This window comes from Dendropsophus ebraccatus, chromosome 4 (genome assembly GCF_027789765.1).
Source record: "Dendropsophus ebraccatus isolate aDenEbr1 chromosome 4, aDenEbr1.pat, whole genome shotgun sequence".
Lineage (NCBI taxonomy): Eukaryota > Metazoa > Chordata > Amphibia > Anura > Hylidae > Dendropsophus > Dendropsophus ebraccatus.
In genome coordinates this window covers 78,256,179-78,278,305 of record NC_091457.1, presented here as the reverse complement: position 1 = coordinate 78,278,305, position 22,127 = coordinate 78,256,179, and the positions used below count along the sequence as shown (strand labels likewise).

At 43.7% G+C, this 22,127-nt stretch overlaps 2 protein-coding genes across 4 annotated transcripts in view; one reads left to right on the top strand and one right to left on the bottom strand.

The window, feature by feature from the left end:
* The window catches only part of CHTF8 (chromosome transmission fidelity factor 8), a 65,220-nt gene that overhangs the window by 33,038 nt on the left and 10,055 nt on the right, over window positions 1–22,127 (top strand). Inside the window, exons 2-3 of one of the 2 annotated variants that reach the window (XM_069966093.1) lie at window positions 4,402–4,490; window positions 17,679–17,796. In XM_069966093.1, coding sequence (XP_069822194.1) covers window positions 17,713–17,796 — 84 coding nt within the window. In that variant the 5' untranslated portion in view covers window positions 4,402–4,490; window positions 17,679–17,712. Of the gene's footprint in view, window positions 1–4,401; window positions 4,491–15,567; window positions 15,657–17,678; window positions 17,797–22,127 lie in introns of those variants that run through there. The other variant, XM_069966092.1, reaches the window with a different exon arrangement.
* On the bottom strand, window positions 391–15,539 carry UTP4 (UTP4 small subunit processome component). 2 transcript variants are annotated; one of them, XM_069966090.1, is made up of 17 exons: window positions 15,489–15,539; window positions 13,273–13,433; window positions 12,881–13,072; window positions 12,718–12,802; window positions 12,539–12,628; window positions 10,058–10,269; window positions 9,797–9,968; window positions 9,627–9,718; window positions 9,154–9,250; window positions 5,962–6,026; window positions 4,917–5,039; window positions 4,616–4,772; window positions 2,452–2,558; window positions 2,263–2,358; window positions 1,999–2,184; window positions 1,742–1,852; window positions 391–1,049 (listed from the first exon to the last, which is right to left on the bottom strand). In XM_069966090.1, exons 2-17 carry the CDS (start codon window positions 13,429–13,431, stop codon window positions 933–935), a joined length of 2,061 nt encoding a protein of 686 aa, XP_069822191.1. In that variant the 5' UTR covers window positions 13,432–13,433; window positions 15,489–15,539; the 3' UTR covers window positions 391–932. The 2 variants fall into 2 exon arrangements, with proteins under 2 accessions (XP_069822191.1, XP_069822190.1); XM_069966089.1 differs by having other exon boundaries at window positions 15,480–15,534.

Sequence of the window (22,127 nt, the reverse complement as noted above, 5' to 3'; positions counted from 1 at the left end):
AGCCCCCACACAATGTTGCCATACACCTGGCCGTAATTTTTGTGGTAAGCGCCAGGGAGCAGACTGCCAGAATGTCTTCTGCTCCCTGGACAACCACTTTAAATGGGTATTTAGGCTAATATACTATGTTTTTTTTAATTTCTTTTATGAAGTTATATAAAACATTGTAATATAACTTTATTGAAAATGTACAAAACAAAATTCACTGTAATACCACTTCAAGATTCCTTCCCAACCTTGCCTATGGAGGCTATAAAGGGGAGAGATGAAAGTAACAGGCTACCATCTTTCTTTTGTTGTCACCTTGAGCTTCCCTCTCCCACATAATGAACCAAGAAATAAAAATTTGAAAAGTTAGGTACAGGTAAACAAATGCTGCATCCAAATACGTCACCTCAAGATTTCAAGATTCATTTTGATACCAAGGTAAAATATCATACATACATGTATTTTTGTCAATGAAAGTGTTATTTGACGCTGTGCCATACTCTTCTTCATCCTGGGCTAGAACCCATGTGATAACCAATAACTTATAGAGATGAAATATAGTCATGGTGGCTTCTACCACTGAGGTACTAAATATTTCACACAAAAGTTTTAACACATCTGTTACAATACTGTTCCATTGTGAAGATAAATCAGCAACCACAGAAAGACCACATTTTAATAATATATATTTAAAGTGGAAGGTGGACAAGGTTTAAATTTTCAGTCCATAAAAAAACATCAACCTGATGTAAAGATGTCCATACTGGGTCCATTCCTTGTATTTGGAGCGGTGCTGCATCAAAGTCCATTAAACTCCAATCAAATCTCAGGCCAGATGTTGGTGACAGAAACAATCCACGCCTTCTGAGCACCCCTGACGCTCCATTACAATAAAACATTGTAGTTATAAAAAATAACTCTGTAGAAAGACTCTGGGAGGACCTTTATGTCGCAAACTTCTTTTGTTTCATTGGTGGAGGCAGCTGAGTCAGGATGTCAGTGAGCGGTCTTTCCACGAGGACCAACTCCCCATCATCCAACAAGTCCATGAAAAGCAAGGGCTGCAATGCATCCAGCAAATGGGGAAACAGTTAAAAAAAAATGAATAATTTAAAGGATAGAATTATAAGGTGTCAACAGATTTAAAGGGGTTATCCAGTACTAGAAAAACATGGCCACTTTCTTCTAGAGACAAGACCACTCTTGCCTCCAGTTTGGGTAGGTTTTGCAACTCAGTCCCTTTAAAATGAATGGAGCTTAATTGCAAACCACACTGGAGACAAGAGTCGTGTTGTCTCTGGAAGAAAGTGGCCATGTTTTTCTAATGCTGGATAACCCCTGTAAATACAAGTTGGATACTGTTTCTGAGCAGGCCTAGCTGTGCTTAAAGAACAACTACATTTTTATTTGACTGAATTTTAAAATTGCTCTATGACCATGCTTAGATACACTTATTTTTGTCCATGGGGCTACATGAGCTGTCATTTTTTGCACCATGATCTGTATTTTCCATTGGTACCTTGCTTGCATTTATGTGACTTTTTCCATCACTTTTTAATTACATTACGGGAACCGGGCCGCGGTTCAAAAAATGGACCGTGGCATCAGTGCCGTTCTGTCCGTGGGTCATGTTAAAGCTAATGTACCTGATGGTACATTTGCTTTAAGACTGTTTTAAGCGGGATTAATATAACTGGCATTGAGTGGGGTTACACACAAACTTAATCTCTTTAATGAAAGATTAATGTCTTACCTGAAACTTTCTGGTTATTTTGAAAGCATGTGCATGACTTCTCCTTGCACTCTCTGAAAGTTGCTTTAGTGTATTTTGATTGACCAGGGGTGTTTTATCATCTGGTAGAGGCTGGGGAGATAGAATATATTTTTGCATAATCATGTTCCTAACACAAAAATCAATTCTATATATTAATCATGAAGCCACCAACAACCTCTCTAGTTCAGATTTTTGATATGTGGCATGATGGGCTTTAGGAAGTTTTTTTTGCTTACCAAGGACTTATCCAATACACAGAACATGTAGGTATCATGCATAAGAATGTGGTCAGGCCTTGAGGGGTTAAACGTGATACCAGTGATGGGCGTATCACGTTCAATCCAATCACGATGGAGACCTTGCTGCAAGACTTTCCGACTCCACTCTGAGTACTGTTTCTTAGCAATGTTGAACTCCAAGACCTAGACATAAGTAAAGGAAACTTGAGTTGTGTTCTATGAACACACCAAGAAAAAAAGCTGAGTATCTGTAGTACCCACCTGCTGATCAGCGTGAGCGATGACCAGGTGCTTAGTGGAGGGATGGATACTAATGGCAGTAGGAGGAGAACTGTATTGAGGTACTGAACATTCATACTGGAGGAAAGAAAGCAAAAGGTTAATGTAAAAACATGATGCATTTCTAATTAATTTTCGAAAAACATCAGTAATAATTACAATTGTTCTCACCTTTAGCTTGTTCACGTCATATATGTCAATCTGGGAATTGGCAGAAGCCACAGCCAGTAGAGAACCATCTGAACTTGCTGCCAGAAGATGTACAGGGTGGGAAGAACCTGCGGGGACAGGCACTTTCTTGTTAGATTCTTCTAACTATTTTATCATTTGGTGCAAGGAGTCAGATGCATCCCAACCCCTGTACCCATTCCTAGCTCTGCTTGATTTACAGTCGGATGGAAGCTGAGCCCTGTGCACAGGTGTGGGTATGGAAACAATCTGTATGCACAGCTCAGGAAACAGATTTGGAAACAAAGCTCCAGTTGACTGTCAATCAGGCATAGGAGGGGGAGTGAGTAAGTATTCCAGCTTGTGGCAACTTGGGGGCTTGGGAAAGCCTCTGACTCTTTAGACTACAGAACAGAGCTGTGGATACGGAGCTAGTTTTGGATGGAATAAAATGAAATGAAAATTAAATAGATGTTCCTCATCAATATAGTTTATGTTCTATTGATCTAAGGACCTTATTTATAACAACCAGAAATACACTTTTTCACATATATTTAGCTACATCATAGAGTATCGCACTGGCCCGCCTTCAGTGTTTCAACCCTGGCTGATGCCCAAGAACAGAACACAGTCGTAAGCGAGAACAGGGCCGCGGTTCATAAAAAGCACTGCGGCACCAGCTACCTCTCGCCAGCGCCATTCTATTCATGTGAAAACCTTAAAGAAAAAGGAACTACTGGTGCATTCGCTTTCAAGCTTATATCTTAGGGTCCTTTTACACAGAGAGATTATCTGACAGATTTTTGAAGCCAAAGCCACTATAAACAGAAAAGGTAATAAAGGAAAGACTGATACTCCTTTTCAAATCCATTTCTGGCTTTGGCTTCAAAGATCTGTCAGATAATCTCTCTGTGTAAAAGGACCCTTAGGCTGTATTCCCACGTTCCGTGTTCCTGATGGACCACGGACGAGGTAGGCCTGTAACGGAGTCTCCCCCGCCTAGACAGCTTCTATGATAAGATGCTAGGAGCGGAGGAAACTGTACTCATATGCGCCGCACTGTAATGAAGCAGCCGCGCAGCGCTGTCATTACAGCGCGGCGCCTATCTGTACATTTTCCCCTCCTTTCCCCCATCTTATCACTGATGCCGGCCAAGCAGGGGGAGACTCAGTTACAGGCCTTCCTCGCCCGTGGTCCGTCAGGAACACGGAACGTGGGAATACAGCCTAAGGCTATGTTCACACTACGTATATTTGAGGCTGTATGTTTGAGGCTGTATAGCAACCAAAACAAGGAGTGGATTGAAAACACAGAAAGGCTCTGTTCACATAATGTTGTAATTGAGTGGATGGCTGTCATTTAATGGCAAATATGTGCTGTTATTTTAAAACAACGGCTGTTGTATTGAAATAATGGCCGTTATTTACCGTTATATGGCGGCCATCCACTCAATTTCAACTTTGTGTGGACAGATTCTTTCTGTGTTTTCAATCCACTCCTGGTTTTGGTTGCTATGAGGACCTGACAAGAGGACCAAATACTGCCTGAAATATACGTAGTGTGAACCCAGCCTTAGGCTGCATTCACATGGAACACAAATGTTGAAGGGTTGTAACGGAGTCGCACCCTGCAGAGGCAACATATCTAATATGATGCTGAGAGAGGAGAAACTGTATGTGCACCGCACTGTAATGAAGCAGCCGTGCAGCTCTGTCCTTAAAGCATGGCGCATATTCATACAGTTCCCCCGCTCCCAGCATCATATCAGAGATGCTGCATGTGTTACAGGCCTTCCACGTCCATGTTTCGTGTCAAAGCAGCCTTAATGCTGGAGCAAAGGATTGAAATGCGTTAGATTACCTTGGATCAGAAGATATATCTAGGTAATCAAGGTATATTAAATTGTAAATATAAGGCATCAGAGGTTCACAAATGTCTCCTGTTATTCCCAGGGTCAACTGAACAATTACATCAAAAACAAAGCAGAAGTGTTATCTGAACTCTAACCCTGCAGCTTCACCAGTTACCGCTATAGACCTTGGTAAGTAATCCAAAGGGTAAATGTATCAGCTACACAGTACAGCAGACTAAACATTTACAGCTATCCTCCCCAAACAATATAAAAAGGTGTTGTTTTATATGTATCCCTGTAACATTCCTACCTACCTGCTGGCGGCTCTAAAGTATGACTGTGCTTGCAGGCGCCCTCAGACAGCTCCAGAATATGAACACATCCACCCACTGATCCTACATAGAGCTGTTTGGAGTCAGGAGAGAAGAGAAGCTGCAGAGCCGCAGTCTGTAGCTGAGGCACTTTGGGAACCTGTGTAACAACAGAAGTAGTATATTAGGTGTGGATATATAGAGAACATAAGAATGTAATATAAAAGATTAATGAATGGAGGATGCACAGCACAATTACATATCAATATACATATCTATACACATTTGTATAAATTTGACCTACCCGGCTGATACTTATATTATCATTATCATAATGCAGTCTATGAAGAAACAGACGGGATCCAGTGGCATAAGAAACCCAGGAACCACAGCGGGAGATTGTGCTGCATCGGATACACTCAGATCCCTGAGAAAAAAAGAGAAAATAAGACTGTTTAATCCCAACAATTAACAAAGAAATAAATGAGGCAATTTATCTTATCTTTCATGACTAAAATGTCATTCTGACAAGTTTAGATTAAACTGCAAAGTGGAGAGTGCTAGTGTATACTTCTCCTGCATATAACTAGTGATAGTAGTCTTTTGACAGTCGATTATTATTCATATTTATTATTATTTTAAAGCACCCTTGACTCCAGAGCGCTGTCAATGATAAATTACTAGAGTTGAGCAAACCTGGAGCATGCTCGAGTCCATCCGAACCCGAACTTTCGGCATTTGATTAGCAGTGGCTGCTGAAGTTGGATAAAGTCCTAAGGCTATGTGGAAAACATGGATATAGTCATTGGCTGTATCCATGTTTTCCAGACCTTAGAGCTTTATCCAAGTTCAGCAGCCACCGCTAATCAAATGCCGATCGATCGGGTTCAGATGGACTCGAACCCGAACCCGGTTCGCTCATCTCTATAAATTACATATCCCTTTATTAGAACAACAAACAGTATATCTACATTATTAATGCAAGACTGTCCTTTTCTTTACTTTACATATGTGTCCTCACAAAATAGCTGCAGAATGTAAAAATCTTCAACTCATTAATAGTGTTAATCTGTCAAAATATTAGAGTTTGGCAACTGGAACGCTCACCATTTGATTACTGGTGGCTGCAGAAATGGGATGCCACCCTAGGGCTGCAAAGAAAACATGGATACAACTATGGTCATGTCCATGTTTTCCTGGCAGCCCTAGGGCGGCATCCAATCTCTACAGCCACTGGTAACCAAATGCCGAGCATTCTAGTTGCTAAACTCGAACATTTTGACAGATCAGCTCAACACAACTCATAACGCCAGTAAGCCTCAAAGCCGCCACCTAGTGGCAGAGCTCACCTTTCTTTTCAGCTGTAAAAGTTGTTCTTGTTCCTGACTCACATCCAGAAGGTCACCATCGATCCCTATAAACCATTAAAACAGATTTAAAGCATGCTTCCAAAAGTTAATATAAAAACAATATGGCATGATATATTTATAGCTTAAATGTAACAACTTAAGATGACTTACACAACTTATTTCAGCTAATATGCTTTCTTCTTAGATGTGAGAGCTATTTTGCATATCCTTTCTTCCCAGACTTAAAGTGTCACTGTTGTGAATTTTTTTTTTTTTTTGCAGAAATCAATAGTCCAGGCGATTTTAAGAAACTTTGTAATTGGGTTTATTAGCTAAAAAATGCATTTTTATCATGAAAAAGGAGTTTGAAGCTCTCCCCCCTGTCTTCATTGTTCTCCTATGGAGAGAGCTAAAGAAAAGACCAAAACAGGACAACAAAGAGTTAATCTACAAATACCTCACCGTTATCTCCTGGGACAGTCACCACTGACCTGTCTGAGCTCAGATTACAGCTGTCACCCAGATTTTTTGCAGTGGATGGAAAAGAGGAAGGAGAGGGGGACCTGGGAAAAGGCTTTTTACATGCAGATAATGGCAGATTTGGCTAATAAACCCAATTACAAAGTTTCTTAAAATCGCCTAAACTATTGATTTCTGCAAAAAAAAAAAAAAATACGACAGTGACTCTTTAATTAGACAAATCTTCAGGATCACCGATTCTTAAAGAGTATTTAGTGCTCAGAAAATGCTTAGAAACCACATAGTGAATGAATCATAGCTGAATTGGAAAAGAAAGACCTGTCTAAAATGCTCCCCCCTCTGGCCTATTACAGTCATAAATCACTATCAGACACATATGGAAAATACTTTCCATTTTAGTTAAGCGAGTCCCGTTTTCGAGATGCAAAGTAACTCCTTTGAATATAAGAACAAATGTGGCTTGCTCATTGAGAAAAGGAGTAGTGCAGCGCTTGAATAAATAATTAAACCACTTCTAGCCCTGCTTATATTGCCTACCGTCATTGTGCAGTCCTAACTGGAGCCCTGACACAGCATTCCCGGGCTCCGGTCCGCTCCACACTCTGTTTTCAAAACTCCAGCACTTACAAGGCTGGGCACGCGCTGCAGAATGCCTACAACTTCCAGGCTGGAGTGCACGTCCTTTTGCCATATCACCGGCCCCTCTACCCGCCCACCCTATCTATAATCTTCCCAGCCTAGCTTTATTCCTCCCCTCTAGTTACCATATTCAATCCCCCTGCCCTGTACTGCCTGTCCCTCTTCACAGTGACACTCCAGAGCCCCTGTCAGTTTCTTATTACCAAGCCAATAGATGCCTCTGTGATGCCTCATGCAATCACCGAGAGCAGGATAGGGTGAGACACTCAAGGAGTCACTATAGAAGATACAGGGGGGACAGTCTGCAGCGCATCCATGCTGGCCGGGCGGGGTGTCACAGAGGCATCTATGGGCTGAACAACATGAATGAAATATATAATTTGGGCAGGAGAATCCCAGGGTGTAACATGTGATGCAGCTTGCTCGCCAATAGAAGACAAGCAGGCTATGTCACAGAGGGGGGACAAGCTGGAGGTGGGCAGAAGAGAGGTCAGACAGCTCAGGACAGCCCACAACACAATACTGTGACGTGTCGACAAATAGGTCCGGCGGCCATTTTGTGTCAACGCGTCACAGTATCGTGTTGTGGGCTGTGAGTGTAAACAAGAAAATTAAATAAAATAACTTTCGCCAGGGGGCAGGACAAAAAAAAAAAAAAAAAAGAAGACGATAGGATAAGTAACAGCAACTCGCTATATTACTTTCTAATGTGGTGCTAGATTCAAATAAAAACTCTAGAATCTGGATTTTTAAACTAACTTAGACCTTGTCAACGCTAATGCCTATGACAAATACTTGACTGACAATGCCCCACTGAGGTTTCCTGCTGCAGATGCATCCAAGGCAAATAAGGACTATGATAATTTGGAGGTCAAGGCAGTTCCCAAATAAATGAATTTTAGGCAGGAGCCTGGGCCCAGATGGATTCACGTCCAGATTTTGTAAAGCGCTTGGAAAGCATATTGCAATCTCTGTTTAAGTCTCTTAATGCTCTCTCTGCTGGGTCTAAAAGCTCATATAACTCTTCTGCCTAAACCTGGAAAAGATGTCTCTGTGTGTGGTAACTTAACACTCATTTCCCTGATAAATGTAAATTTCATCAGGGACAGTTCCTGTCTTGGCCAGAGATGTCAGCAGAGAGCACTGTGTCAGACTAAAAATAAAACAACATTTCCTGCAGGACATACAGCAGCTAATAAGTATGGGAAGACTTGGGATTTTTTAATAGAAGTAAATTACACCTCACGGCTTTGTGTAGAAATGGAGCAGTCTGGAGGTCCTTATGATGAGGGTTGTATTTTGGCTCCCTCAGAGCAGTGATGTGCGGTGTCTGGATTAAACCCGTTTTTAAGCGAGACGCCTCAACCTGGAAATGCTTTTCCACTCACTCACACTTGGTGACGTGTGTCCCAGTTCTTTGACGACCCTGGTGGGCAACCCAGACTTTTCTATATTTCTTACTGTTTCTGCCATCTCTACACTGACCACTCTCCCCACATATACAGTGTGTGATGTAACGTTGGCCTCTAGGTTAAGAGGGGATGTCGCAAAATCATTAGTTTATTTGTTAACACAAAAAACTGTAATTGCATTTTTCATATCTGCATTTGAAAATCCACAACTTTTTAGAAAAGTTTCTGTCTTTTTTTGACAGACTGTTTTAATATAATTTCTTGGGTTTTAATATAATGGCAAAACTGCAATTCTACCTTTTTGTTTTTTTACAGAATTCCCTGTACAGTATGAATAATACAGTAACCTTTTATGTCACCACATTCCATTACCACTAATAATTTGCTGAGCTGTTTTCAGTATGTAATAAATCAATGCATCTGTAAAGGACAAGTGGATTGTGTGCAGTATATCACCAATAATGCCTTGTAGCAACTCTGGAGTGGGGTTGCCTCATATACATAAAGTGCAAGCAGCACAAACATTTTTTTTTTTTTTGTAGTAATTTAAAAAACTGATTTGCCTGTAGCTGATGCTTGTTTGTAAAACACTTACACACAGACATATCAGGTCCTGTCTTTGGAAGTGGTTAATGGTCTAGTTTATAGGATCCCCACATACCTGATTCATTTGTCTGTCCCAGTCGCCACAACTCTAAATGTTCAGGAAATTGAAAGAGAAGTAGTCGGGAAGCTTGGGCACAGGACACAAGATGGCGCTGTAAAGAAACAGGTTTTCAGTGCAAGTATAAACTCATTTTGATAAACCCCACCAACACAAGGGCACAAAGGCAGCATGTGCACCCTCAGTGAAATCTGTTAGCTCCAAGATGGCATATATTTTTAATACAATTGTGGTATATTTGATGCAGGGGGCACCCCTCCCCCCCAACCAAATTTTGTCCATTTATCTAGAGGAGCATCTGTGAGGTCAGAGACCAATGGACGAGGGGGCCTGGCTAAAAATCCGAATGATGCTCCCACACTGATGCTCCTGGCAAATTTTGACGCATGTGCAGATCTAGGCCAATACCGTGGCCTATTTGTGTGAGGGAGCAGCCATCTTATTACACTTCTATCCATAATAAGACTTACATGTGGATATATGATATTTCTCAGAGCAGCTTCATAGGATTTTGTTTGCACCTTTTCCATCAATGGCCGGGAGACAATCCTACCATCAACACCTGTTAAGACAAGCAGAATCTTTAGAAAAGAAACAAAGTAATGTAATATCTGAACTAATCTGTAGAAGAAATACATACCACCAGATATGAGAGCAGTACTGCTGTGTGCCACTGCTCTAACGTCATGGGTGTGGTATCGAAATGGCTTTGTGCAAACCCACTGCTGCTCTGGCTTGCCTGCTTGAACAGGCAAATACTGAAACTGGAAGATGACACCCTCAGCCGTGCCCACCACCAGGCTATCCTCAGTCTGCCATGAAAAATAAGTGGCACAAGACAGGATATTAAAAAGACACTTTGCTACATATAGGATACATACCCAAAGAGTAAGAGCATCACCTGGGACACTGCGAGGCACAGAAGGTCACAGCTGGCCACGTTGTAAGAGCGGATAAGTGTTCCACTCTTTATTTCCCAGAACTGGAGTTTTCCTGTAGAATCCACACTGATGATTTCTCCACAGGACAGAACAGCCACACTCCATACAACACAATCACGCTTCTTCCCACTAACAGGTCGGCGATCTAGCTTCAGAACATGAAGAAGATGACCTAATATGAAATAAAGCAACAGCACAGGATATGTCAAAAGTGAAAACTGTTTACTTGATGTACAAGTCTATACGGGTAATGTGCTTGTAACCTGCCAAAAATATTTAAAAAACTATCCTCCTTTTAAGTTATTTATCGACTGGGGTGATGGATTTAGGAATAAATTAATGGGTGGCATTGGAGGTAGACACTATAGCTAAGTTATGTGCTGGAGATAAATTGAAAACCTTTCCTGACTTGGGTGCTGAGTTCTTCCTCCCTTCCAGGAGTATCTTTAATTATCTTTGAATCAAACACTTTTTAGTTTCACATAAGATCTCGCCCTTATTGTGCTTTTCATCATTGTTTAAGTACTTCGAAAACAACCAAAAGGGATTCTAACACATATGAGGGCAGATTGGAACAGCGCCTAAAGTTATGCTACACTGGTACTATACTCCATTTAAGCTTTCCCAAATGTTTCCTGCTGGAGAGGTTGTGGCTCCAGAGGGTCAATGTTGCACATATTTTGGAGTTGTCCTATTATCACTTTCTGGTCAGATATGGCTATATTACTAGGACATTATGAGAATTAAGATACAGTTGACACCGCAGTTGGCGTTATTGATGATTTTTACCATGCCAAAGAAAGCTTTTTTATGTAAATGCCTTACAATCACTAAACTCAACTTAGCTACACAGTAGCTACACTACACTTATGAGGAGATGATAGTGATAGGGAGAGTTCAACAGTTTCAGCATACTTGAGAGCATGGAGAGATTACATTGAAGGGACATTCAAAGTTGACCTTAAAAAGTACATTGATATGGATAACAGGATCTGTCATAAAGGTAGTCATGAGTCACTATTTGAAGAGGGATTATCAATGTATATTGTTGCGTACATGTACATATGAGAGAATACAGCAAACAGTGCCTGTTGTAAATTGGAGAGGTTGTATACAATATATTGTATATACATATGCCTCTGTTATAGGATAGTTTTGTTATGTTGTGTAACTGAATTGGCACAATTTTTCTGGTTTGTATCACTATGTTAAACCAATAAAAAAAATTGAAATGAGAAAAATTATTTCAAAACATCAGACATCTGACACCAGGCTTTGAAAAAACACTAGTTTTCATTGGTGGGGTATGCAAGTTATAGAAACACTGCAGGAAAAAACTGATTCATGTTACACCTAGTTCAGACCCTAAAGGGGGTTGAGCCTGACGGAGGATTTGCTCTTTGACGTTTTTGAATCCCTGTGTCATTTTCCACCTCCTGAAGTTATCAACACAGTTATCATGAGAAGTTATCAACTTCTCATGCAGGTTTAAAACGCTTGGATCTAGCACCATCAGCTCTGTTTGCAGCATCATGGACATAGGGAATGTTCCTGGTTGTTGTTGCAATTTTCTGTGTCGATAACTTTTGAACCACAAGCGATGTTGCAAATCTGATTGTGGCAATTGATCTGTGAGAGGAATCTGGTTTTCTTTGATATGCTACCACCTTCCTATTGGAAAAAAACCCTTGCCTTTAAAGTGTCACTTTCAAAATCATAATCAACAGTAGATGTGATATAAAGCAAGTGTGCAATATACATTTATTATTTATTTTTTAGTTATCATGGAAAACACGGCACTTCTTGTTTTCGGACTTTTTTTTTTCTCAAAAAAAACAGGAAACTGTCAGAAAACAGGAAGTGCTGTGTATTCCAGGCCATCTGAGGGCTCACAGAGAAGGCAGCCATATGATTGCTGGACACATTGCGCCGTGACTCTCTATACTGGCCGGAATTCCTGTGTATTTTCAACAAGCACAAGTCAGAAAATCTGCCTTCAGGAGACTGGACCTGAATTTCTGGTAGGTTCAGCTTTGTTTTACAGCATGATGAAAACAAAAGTAAAAATAAACGTAAATTGCAAACTTGTTTTATTTCACACCTACAGTTGATTTAAATTTTGAACGTTATAACGACAGTGAGACTTTAACTCAATTTGGGAGCTTTCAAGATTGTGGCCATATTCAAGGCATAGCCTAAAAGATAGACCCCTCACCCATTATTTGCAGTGTTATTCAGATGTGTAGTTTTCCCTTCTTTCTGAAATAAAAGGGGGTCCTGAGACTTTTCACTCTTTTCCTAATAATTGGCCTCAGTATTTCAATAATTTGCATAACTATTTCTAAATCAAAACCACTTTTTGCCCCTATGGAATAGGCATCATCAACATGGACAAACACCCCAACCACCAATGCCAAAACAACACCCTGTGTCTTATTTACCTGATGTGATGCTGAATACTCTGATCACATTGACAGAACCAGCGATGATCTTAGATTCTGATGGATGCCAAGCCAGACACAGGATACGATCTGTAGATGGAGAAGAAAAAAAACCATGGTTGTCGATCAAGAAAAGTAAGAAGCAGCCAACTACATCACATGATCAGCCTGCCAATCACCTTTTTGTCGATCCAAAGACTTTTCAAAGACAACCTTTTCAGGTGTTATGCTGAACAACTTGACAGAGCCATCTTCACAGCAGACCTGCAAAACAATAGAAATCAGCGAAGAACACAAAACCAAAACAGATAATATGATTACTGGTAGGAATGCTGTACATACGGCAAGTTGGTTGCCGCTAGGATTGGCCACAATGCTCCAAATGGGTCCTCCGAATGCATCTAAGGAATACTTAACACAAAGCTTCTCCAGGTCATACTCAATGATCTCTCCATTCAGACCAGCTGAGAAGAGTCTTTCACCAGCTGCCCAGCAAATGGACTCTGTAGACCTTCTGTCATCTCCGGGAATCATCTACAAATTACAAAAAAAAAAAAAAGGATTAAAACTTAACAGTGTTTCTTTATAAACTAACTTGCCATTAAAAAAGATGCCCCCTCCCCCAAAAAATCTTTTTATATCACTTTCTTATAAAATGCTGGGGGTTGTAGATTTGAGAGAGGAAGAGTGACTGGTTGGAGATCACGGCTATATGCATGCATTCATCTTCCTACCTTCTCCTGGTAGTAGTTGGCAGGAAAGTTGTAAATTTCTACAGATCCATCATTGCGAGCCACAGCGAGCCTCTCTGTCTGTTTAGAGTATGCCATACAACGCACAGCGGATGGGACATAGTCAAAGAAACGGACGCGATGCACCTTAAATTCCCCCATATCTGTATAGCAACACAAAAGGGGCAAAAGTATGACACATATCAGGCAATGACCCTCCATGTAAACTGTGTAACTGCAAATATGCCCTTTGGTAGAAACAATACTGTATATTTACATGCTTTAAAACCAAAAAATAAATATATATTACTCAAAATACATGTATACATCCATAACTTGTAATTTATTAATTGAAATCACTGATGTTTCCATAATGAAGAGTCCAGTCCATTGAGTGACATTGGGCACTGGACTCTAATGGTGGTTTTACACGGAACGATGTATAGTTCGAATTTGCACGATAATGGTCGAATTCGAACGATAATCGTACGTGTAAATGCAGCGAACGATCAAGCGACGAGCGAAAAATCATTCATTTTGACAAGTTCTCAAATCGTCGTTGATCGTTTGCAAAAAATTCGCAGATCGTTCAGTGTAAACAGTCTTTCAACGATTTCCCCTATGTGTGAGATAGGCTTAAGCGATCGCAAAACGAATATTCCGTACAATCTATCGTTCCGTCTAAACGCCGATCGTTATGAAAAAAAAATTGTTCATTCAAAATCGTTAATCGTGCGATTGGGCGAATTATCGCTCCGTGTAAAACCACCATTACACAGAATGATCAGGTGTTTCACTCAACATGTTACGAGTTATACTGAATATTTTCCCACAAAGATATATCACAATATAGTGGTGCCTTGGATTACGAGAATAATTCGTTCCGGGTCGTGCTTGTAATCAAAATCACTGTTAAACCAAAACAAATTTTCCCATAAGAAATAATTGAAGTGCAGACAATTGTTTCCACCTCCCCAAAATAATCATGTAAATAACATGTAAAACAAATGAAACAAACATTCAGAAAGAGCAGAATATGTGATATTATAAGTTACTGTACAGTAATAGAGAGGGTGGGAAACACAAGCACTGACAGAGACTGCAGGGAGCATGAAGGAAGGAGTAGGACATATCTGGGGGACATACATGCAGCACTCTCCGTCCTGGGAGAGAGGGGATACAGCTATGGAGAGATTACCTCCACAGTCCTGTCCTCTGATGCAAGCCCCAGCCTGAAGTGGATCTGCTATGATTTGGAAGGTGAGGGAGACTTCCTGGGTCAAAGTACAGTGCTGTAGACCCCGCTATGCAGGCCATGCCCCTCCTCCACTCCCTCTCCCACCCAGTACAGGGAGCTTTTAAAGTTCAAAGAAATGTGAGCTCTTCATGCAAAATGCTCACAATCCAAGTTACTCTTGAACCAAGGTACTAATGTATATCAATCTCCTCAGCTCTTCCTGCTCTGTAACATGATGGTGATAGATTAGAAAGCACTGTTTTGGTGACAGGTTCTCTTTAAAGTGACTGTACCACCAGGCCCAGGCTGAAGCACTGGAGGCAGGCCAACCCACCCTTAGTGGGAGGAAACCCCCGCCCCTCTATGATAGGGTTCCATTGATTCTAATGGAGTCACGTCATGGAGGGGCTGGGGTTTCCTCCCACTAAGGGTGGGTCGGCCCGCCTCCAGTGCTTCAGCCTGGGCCTGGTGGTACAGTCACTTTAAGGGCAGTTTATCACTTGGTGGTTACTGCCATTGCAGAAGTTGGCGACATCCAACTTCTGCAGTCGCAGGGAATCAAACACTGTTGGGGTAATGTTACCAAACCCGAGCAGTTTAGCAGGTGCACTGAACACTACTGATGAGCCCTAACAGTATAACTATATTAGCAGAGATATGAATACCCCTTTAAATGACACTACGGCAAATGACACCCCTCAGCGGTCTCCCCAGACTCTACTACACAAGACCACTGACCAGCTGTAGCCAAAAGACTGGGGACAACATGACAGCAGTGGTGGTAGACTGTGGACAAGCAATAGATTTGTTATATCACCCCATTCCCTGCCTGCGACCACTTTTGTAGGTCTGGAAACCCCCTTTAACCAGTTCTGGAAGGATATATGTGTAGAGACATAGACACACGTCCGTGTATGAATAAATATATATGAGACAGAGATAGATATTATGACAGAGTGACAAGGCTCCGTACCGCACATACCCGGGTCTCCTCACGTTGCTCCTCTCCCTTCACGTGTGTGCCACAGTGAACCGGAAAAGGAAACACGTCATGCCGCAAGCCCCGCCCCTCTCGGCTGTCGCGCCAAGTTTAGTTCCCGGTGGAGCGGCGGGTGACGGACAGCGGGATGGTGCAGGTGGTGGTTTCCAGGTCGGTGAAGCACCGGGGGATTCCGGGGCTGCTGCAGTGTTAGGTCCTCTATAGTCTGCCCGGACGGTCTGTGGTACTACAACTCCCAGCCATGCCTTACCCTTCTCGTTATGTAGCAATTGATGTGACTACAAGTCCCAGCCTCTCCTCTCCGTCTGTTATTCTGTATGTGTTAGTGGGGGGCAGAAGGTTCTAGGCTTCCAAGTCTGTCTCTATAGGTGGGACTACTAGTCCCAGCATGTCCTGTAGTATATTCTCAGCATGTGATGTCTGTCACTCTGTTTGTATGTAAGTCCAGTCTGGGGGGTGATATAAGCTACAGGCGCCATCATGTGTTGTTAGGCAGGGATTACATTCATAAGGTGCTCAGGGATACTGATGGCACAAACCTCTCCTTTCTGCCATCCACTGTGTGGACACTCAGCAATTCTAGCGGAATTTAGGCGGATGTGTGCGGAATTTGCTCAAAATTCTGCCCATAAAAAACGACTACATTTTTCTATTGTGTTGAATGGGCTTTCCTCTTGTTCATTTACATGGCGGAACTTCCATCAGGAAAATTTTAGTTGCGGATTCTGCTAGAGGATGGGCTCCTTTTCTGCTCCTATTTTGCTAGAGCATGATAGAAGAAGCATTACAGGCAGAAATCTTTCCTCTTTAATTCCTTGCGGAATCTGCGAAAATTGCTCAGTGTGCACAGGTTCAGGCTTCTGTTCGGAATTTTTTTAGCATGGAATGCTTGTGGAAATTCAGCACAGAATTGGAAAAAAAAATTATATTTTTGATTAAACGACGAATTTGCGCGGAGGTGATTCCGGGCAGAACACTTTTCTTGCTGATTCCTCAGTATAAATTGGACGATGGGTTCACACTAAAGAATCGACACGGCGAAGGTCCTGCGGGTCCTGTCGCCTGTGTGCATCTTAGCCCGTGCCATAGACTCTATTCTATGGTCGGGCAGATTCCACCGCCTGCCGAAAGAGTTGACATGTCAATTCATGCTCGTGGGCGAGCGACGGAATCCACTGGAATTTCACCATGCAGATTCCTCAGTGTGAACCCACCCTATGGGTGTATATCATGATGCTGCAAGATGTGTTCCATGGGCTGTACACTGATCTGATGGCACAATTGAATTGCTGGGTGCTTTAAAGGACAGGTGCCATGAAAAACTTTTTCCCAGTAATTGAAGCACATTACAAAGTTATATAACTGTGTAATGTGCTTCAACCACCTATCTGCCCTCCTTCCCTGTCTTTTCCCCCCTCAACCCCCCACCAGGAAGTGTAAGAAACTCACACAGACCTAATTACTGTCCTCACCAAGCTCTTCTCTCAGCTTCTTCTTGTGACTATGAGTCATCAGCAGGAGGGCGGGGCTAGCTCCTGTTACATCAGCCTCCCCCTCCCCTGCCTTGTCAGGTGACTCAGCTTGCTCAGCTCCGATTGGCTGAACAACTGCAAGCCATCTGAGTCATGTCACTTGCTTATCTCACTCACTGAGTCCACTCGCTGCAGGAGAGAGTATGAGGGGAGGGGGGAGCTGCCTATGTGCTGGGATCCAGATGGCTTGCAGTTGTTCAGCCAATCGGAGCTGAGCAAGCAGAGTCACCTGACAAGGCAGGGGAGGGGGAGGCTGGTGTAACAGGAGCTAGAGCAGCCCTCCTGCAGATGACTTATTGTCACAAGAAGGAGTTGAGAGAAGAGATTGGTGACAACAGTAATTAGGTCTGTGTGAGTTTCCTTCACTTCCTGGTGGGGGGTGGAGGGGGGAAAAGACAGGGAAGGGAGGCAGATAGGTGATTGAAGCATATTACATAGTTATATAACTTTGTAATGTGCTTCAATTACTGAGAAAAAGTTTTTCATGGCACTTGTCCTTTAAACTGTGAATGGTATCAGGTCAAAGATCTGTTTTCCTTTTGCACTTTGCTACTGCACCAGAAGGAAATGCCAACGGATAAGTGTAAACCCGCCCTTATGGCTGATCATGGCTTCCTCTATAACACTGTTGTCATTACAGGGATACCCAGGGGCAGCCTGCTGAGTGGTTACTTATGGAGCTGCAGGGTGAGATAGTAGCCAGAAAAGAAGATGGACTAGCTGGAAAAGTGATGGGTGATCTGCACTACACCAAGGAGGTAAGGATCCAGCAGCCTCTGAGGCATACAATTACATTCCTTTTGTCCACTATCTGATAATCCAGCACAGAACGACACCATAAGGCAGCATCTAATACAAGAATATCAGCATTTGATTCCCTGCAGCTGCAGAAGTTTGATGCAGCGCTATCCATGTTTTCCAGAGCTCCCTAGGGCGACATCCAACTTCTGCAGCTGTGGGGAATCAAACACAGAGGGGGTGATTTATCAAAGGGTGTAAAATTTAGACTGGCACAAACTGCCCACAGCAGCCAATCACAGCTCCTCTTTTCCTTTCACCAGAGCTGAAAGCTGAGCTGTGACTGGTTGCTGTAGGCAGTCTGCACCAGTCTAGATTTTACACCCTTTGATAAATCTGGGCCAGAATGTTCAGGTTTAAAGAATGTTGCAGAACCCGAACAGTTTGACAGGTCTTACTACCTACTGATTGTCTTTTCAGAACACTTGATAATGGGGCGTGAAGAATTCAGATTAAATGGATATTCCTGTTCTGATCTGATCATGTTCTGCATTTAGAATTTGGTAAATGTTACAAATCTGCAAACAAGAAGCCACACTCCCACAGCTCACAGAGTATAATACATCTTGTTCCAGAATTGGGGAATGATATTGGAGTATTTTATGGGGAATACATGATTATTAGCACAGACATGTCAGGATAGCTGAGGTATCCTCTGTAAGGGTATGTTCACACTAAGCAACTGGGGTGGAATTCCGTGGCGGAACTCTCCACTGCGGAATTCCATCTGCTCCAGTGTCAGACCGCATCACTATGGGAGGGCTCGCTCTCCACCGCTCTCCCCTGTCAATTCTTTCAGCGGAGGTGTGTGAGCCCTCCCATAGAGATGCGGTCTGACACTAAAGCAGGTGAGATTCTGCCACGGAATTCTGCCCCATCTGCTCTGTGTGGACATACCCTAATAGGGTAATTCCATCTGCACATACACAGGATGTGCCATAATAGTATGATAGTTGTGGGTCCCATCTTTGTTAATATCAAGGACTTCTGGCCCCTTCCAGCCTTGTTCAAACTGCGCAAAACTGTTTATGGCTTCCGACCACCCTTGGTAGCCACAACTACGCTGAAGGGGGGACCAGGGGTCCTTGATATTGAGATAAGGCAGGACCTGCATCTGTGAAACATTTCTTGTAGATATGCTATAAAAATTTAAAGGGGTATTACCCCCTTTGCTTCCTCTGCCATATTGCCTCCTCTACCAAAGCGCATATTGTGTTTGGGGGTCAGCGTGTGCACTCCCCACTCAGCAGCCTCAGTAGTCTCCCGCTCAGCCCCCACACCAGCAAACAATTTAAAGTGAGACCGACATGGGAGTAGTGGTACTTTTACACAGAGGGATAATTTGCACGATTAACGATTTAGAATGAACGATGTTTTTTTCATAACGATCAGCGTTTACACGGAACGATACATCGTACGGAAAAATCGTTTTGCGTATCTCATACATAGGTGAAATCGTTGAAATACTGTTTACACGGAACGATCTGCAAATTTTTTGTGAACGTTCAATGACTATTTGAAAAGTTGTTGAAAGATCAAATTGAACGATTTCTCGCTCGTCGCTTGATTGCTCGCTGCATTTACATGTATGATTATCGTTCGAATTCGACCGCTATCGTGCAAATTCGAACGATAAATCGTTCCGTGTAAAACCACCATTAGTGAAGGAGGTAAATGTATTCTCTTGTTTATTTGTTTTGAACTTTTGACATCTTGCACACTTCCCCCCCCCCCCCCCCCCCCCCCCCCCTAAATGTCCTTTCTGACAACGCTCTGCTCCCTCTTCCCCCTCTCACTTTGTAGACACAGGACATGTGATCCCCTCTCTGGGGGCTGGGATAGCTGTCGGTAACCCGACCCCAGGAGGCATCATGTGCATCATCTCCATGCACCTATTCACTAGTATAAGTGCTGCCTCCATGGACTTACATGTGTCCCTGAGCCAACGTTTCTGTAATATGAAAAGGTATAGTTCTATCTCAGTGTCAGTGAATGCAAGCATATGTACCTGTCCTTGTGTCACAGCTCTGTATATTCTAAGTGTTATAGATGTTCTTAGAGTCTGGATGGAACTAGAACATTTCAATTCACAGTCAGCAAGCAGAGTTCTAAACCTACGCTACATCCCCCATCCCCTGGTAAACAGACGCCCCATATGTAGCACATAGTTTCACCATGCACGTCAGCTCTGCGGCATTATCAGCTAGTATGGCATACATACTGGGGTGATGTGATGCAAATTTAGTGGGGGGAAAAAAAGTCCTGTGTTAACTGTGCAATAGTAATGATAGCAGTGGGCAGGAAAGAAAGCTAAGGGGGCGAGTACGCAAACAGACCAATCAGGGAGATGGATGATGGGAAATGTAGTTTTCTGGCCTGCTCCATCTGGTATATAGATCGGCTTTTAGAAAAACTTGTAACGCAGGAATAGCAGCAGCTACAAGTAGAAAGACAGGAGACCGGTCAAAATACTCAGGGGGACTTGGTAAGTAAGACCAGCTAGGTTTGTAAGCATTTAATTTTTTAGCTCTTAGGTGGATAACCCCTTTAGGGTGTGTTCACATGTACAGGATTCATAACAGATTTGCTATGAGTGTAACTAAATAACTGAACACAGCATCAAATCTGCTGCAGATCCTGTACGTGTGACTGCACTCTTAGGATTGTCTTGGGTATATTTTACCTTTCTCTCTCTGCTTATTTTTGTGATCAGAGTTGGGATAAAAAAAAATTTTTTTCATTTGTTTTAAATTCATGTTTCTTGTGCCTGTCATTGGGGGACACAGCACCAGTGGGTATAGGCTACTGCCACTAGGAGGCGACACTAGACAGAAGAAGTGACTCCGCCTGGCAGGCTATCCCCCTCCTACAGGCACCAGGCTAACTCAGTTTTAGTCTAGTGTCCGTAGGAGGTAGACACAGGTGCCACGCACCTCTTTATTATTTTAGTTTTATTTCTTTTTCTTCTTTCCTAGGTTATCAGGGGGACTGTCGGCGTGGGCTGCCACACCAGACGTAGCCTCCCCCTGAGGGTGCACTGGAAGTTTTCACTTCCCATGCGCTGGTCACCCGTCCCCCATTGCCAGCTCCCTGCGGGTCATCCTGGCTAGGGCAGCCTCTTCCCTGTTCTCCCTAGTCCCCATTGCCACAGGGCACACTTCCCTGCAGCACAGCCCTCCATCCCCTGTCCTAGCTGGACAGCTTGCCTCCTGCTCCCCCTTCTCATCACCCTCCTAGCTGGGCTGATGCCCACCTCTTTTCGTTCCCACGGAGCCACTGCAGCACGCAGCGGCTTCATAGGGGTCAGCTGGGGGGTTGCTGGGCTCCTCTCTCCTCCTTTTGCCACCGACGGTCGCGTTTTTTTGCGCTCCGCGCCGCCGTCTTACTACCGCCGGCCTGCCCCACAAATTTAGGCCCCGGATTCTGCCGGAGCTAGGCCATGTCGGCACGCGCTAGTGACGTCACTGGGGGCGGGGCGTCCACCCATTTTTCGGCTCTTCCCGCCACAGCCCTTTCTCCTATTGGCTACTCTGTAGCCCCCACCTTTTCTTCCTGTGCCCCTTCCCTTTCTTCCTGTGCCCCCTCCCTTCCTCCTCCTCTTGCCGGCAGCAGCTTCAGCTCGTGGCCACCTGCTGTTATCACTGTCTGCCAGTACAGCAGCCTCAGCTCCCTGTGCACAGCAGCTGTCTAGCATCCAGTGCAGCTATTCCAGCGTGCACCAGCTCCAGCTTCCAGTGCAGCAGTTCCAGCGTGCCTCAGCTCCAGCATCCAGTGCAGCTCCAGCTCCAGCATCCAGTGCGGCAGCAGCTCCAGCATCCAGTGCGGCAGCAGCTCCAGGGTCTGGTAGGCTCACCCAGTGGGTGATATTCCCCTCCTCCACTCCCCAGGCTAACAGCCCTAGCTACCATGTCTGGTCCCCGGGACGACCCCCCCCTAGGCAGCTCGCTCCCGCGGCTGTGGCGACACACTTTGCGTGTGCTCGTTGCGATAAGAAATTCCCCTGTGGTCAGCCTGGTTCCCTCTGCCTGCTATGCCTTAACCCTGGTGCCACTTCCCAGGAGCCCCCCCCCTCCAGGTTCAGATGTAGCCTCTCCTGAGTGGGCTAGATCCCTGTCCCAGGCGATCGGTGACCTCTCTAAGCTGTCGCAGGTCATGATCCATGCCATTGAGCGGTTGCCCTCCCAGGCGCCTCCAGCAGCAGGACCCTCCAGGGTATCTCCTGACTCCCCTTCCAGAGGACGGTCTCATAAGAGACCTAGACTCTCTGTCTCACGGTCGCCCTCTAGGTGTT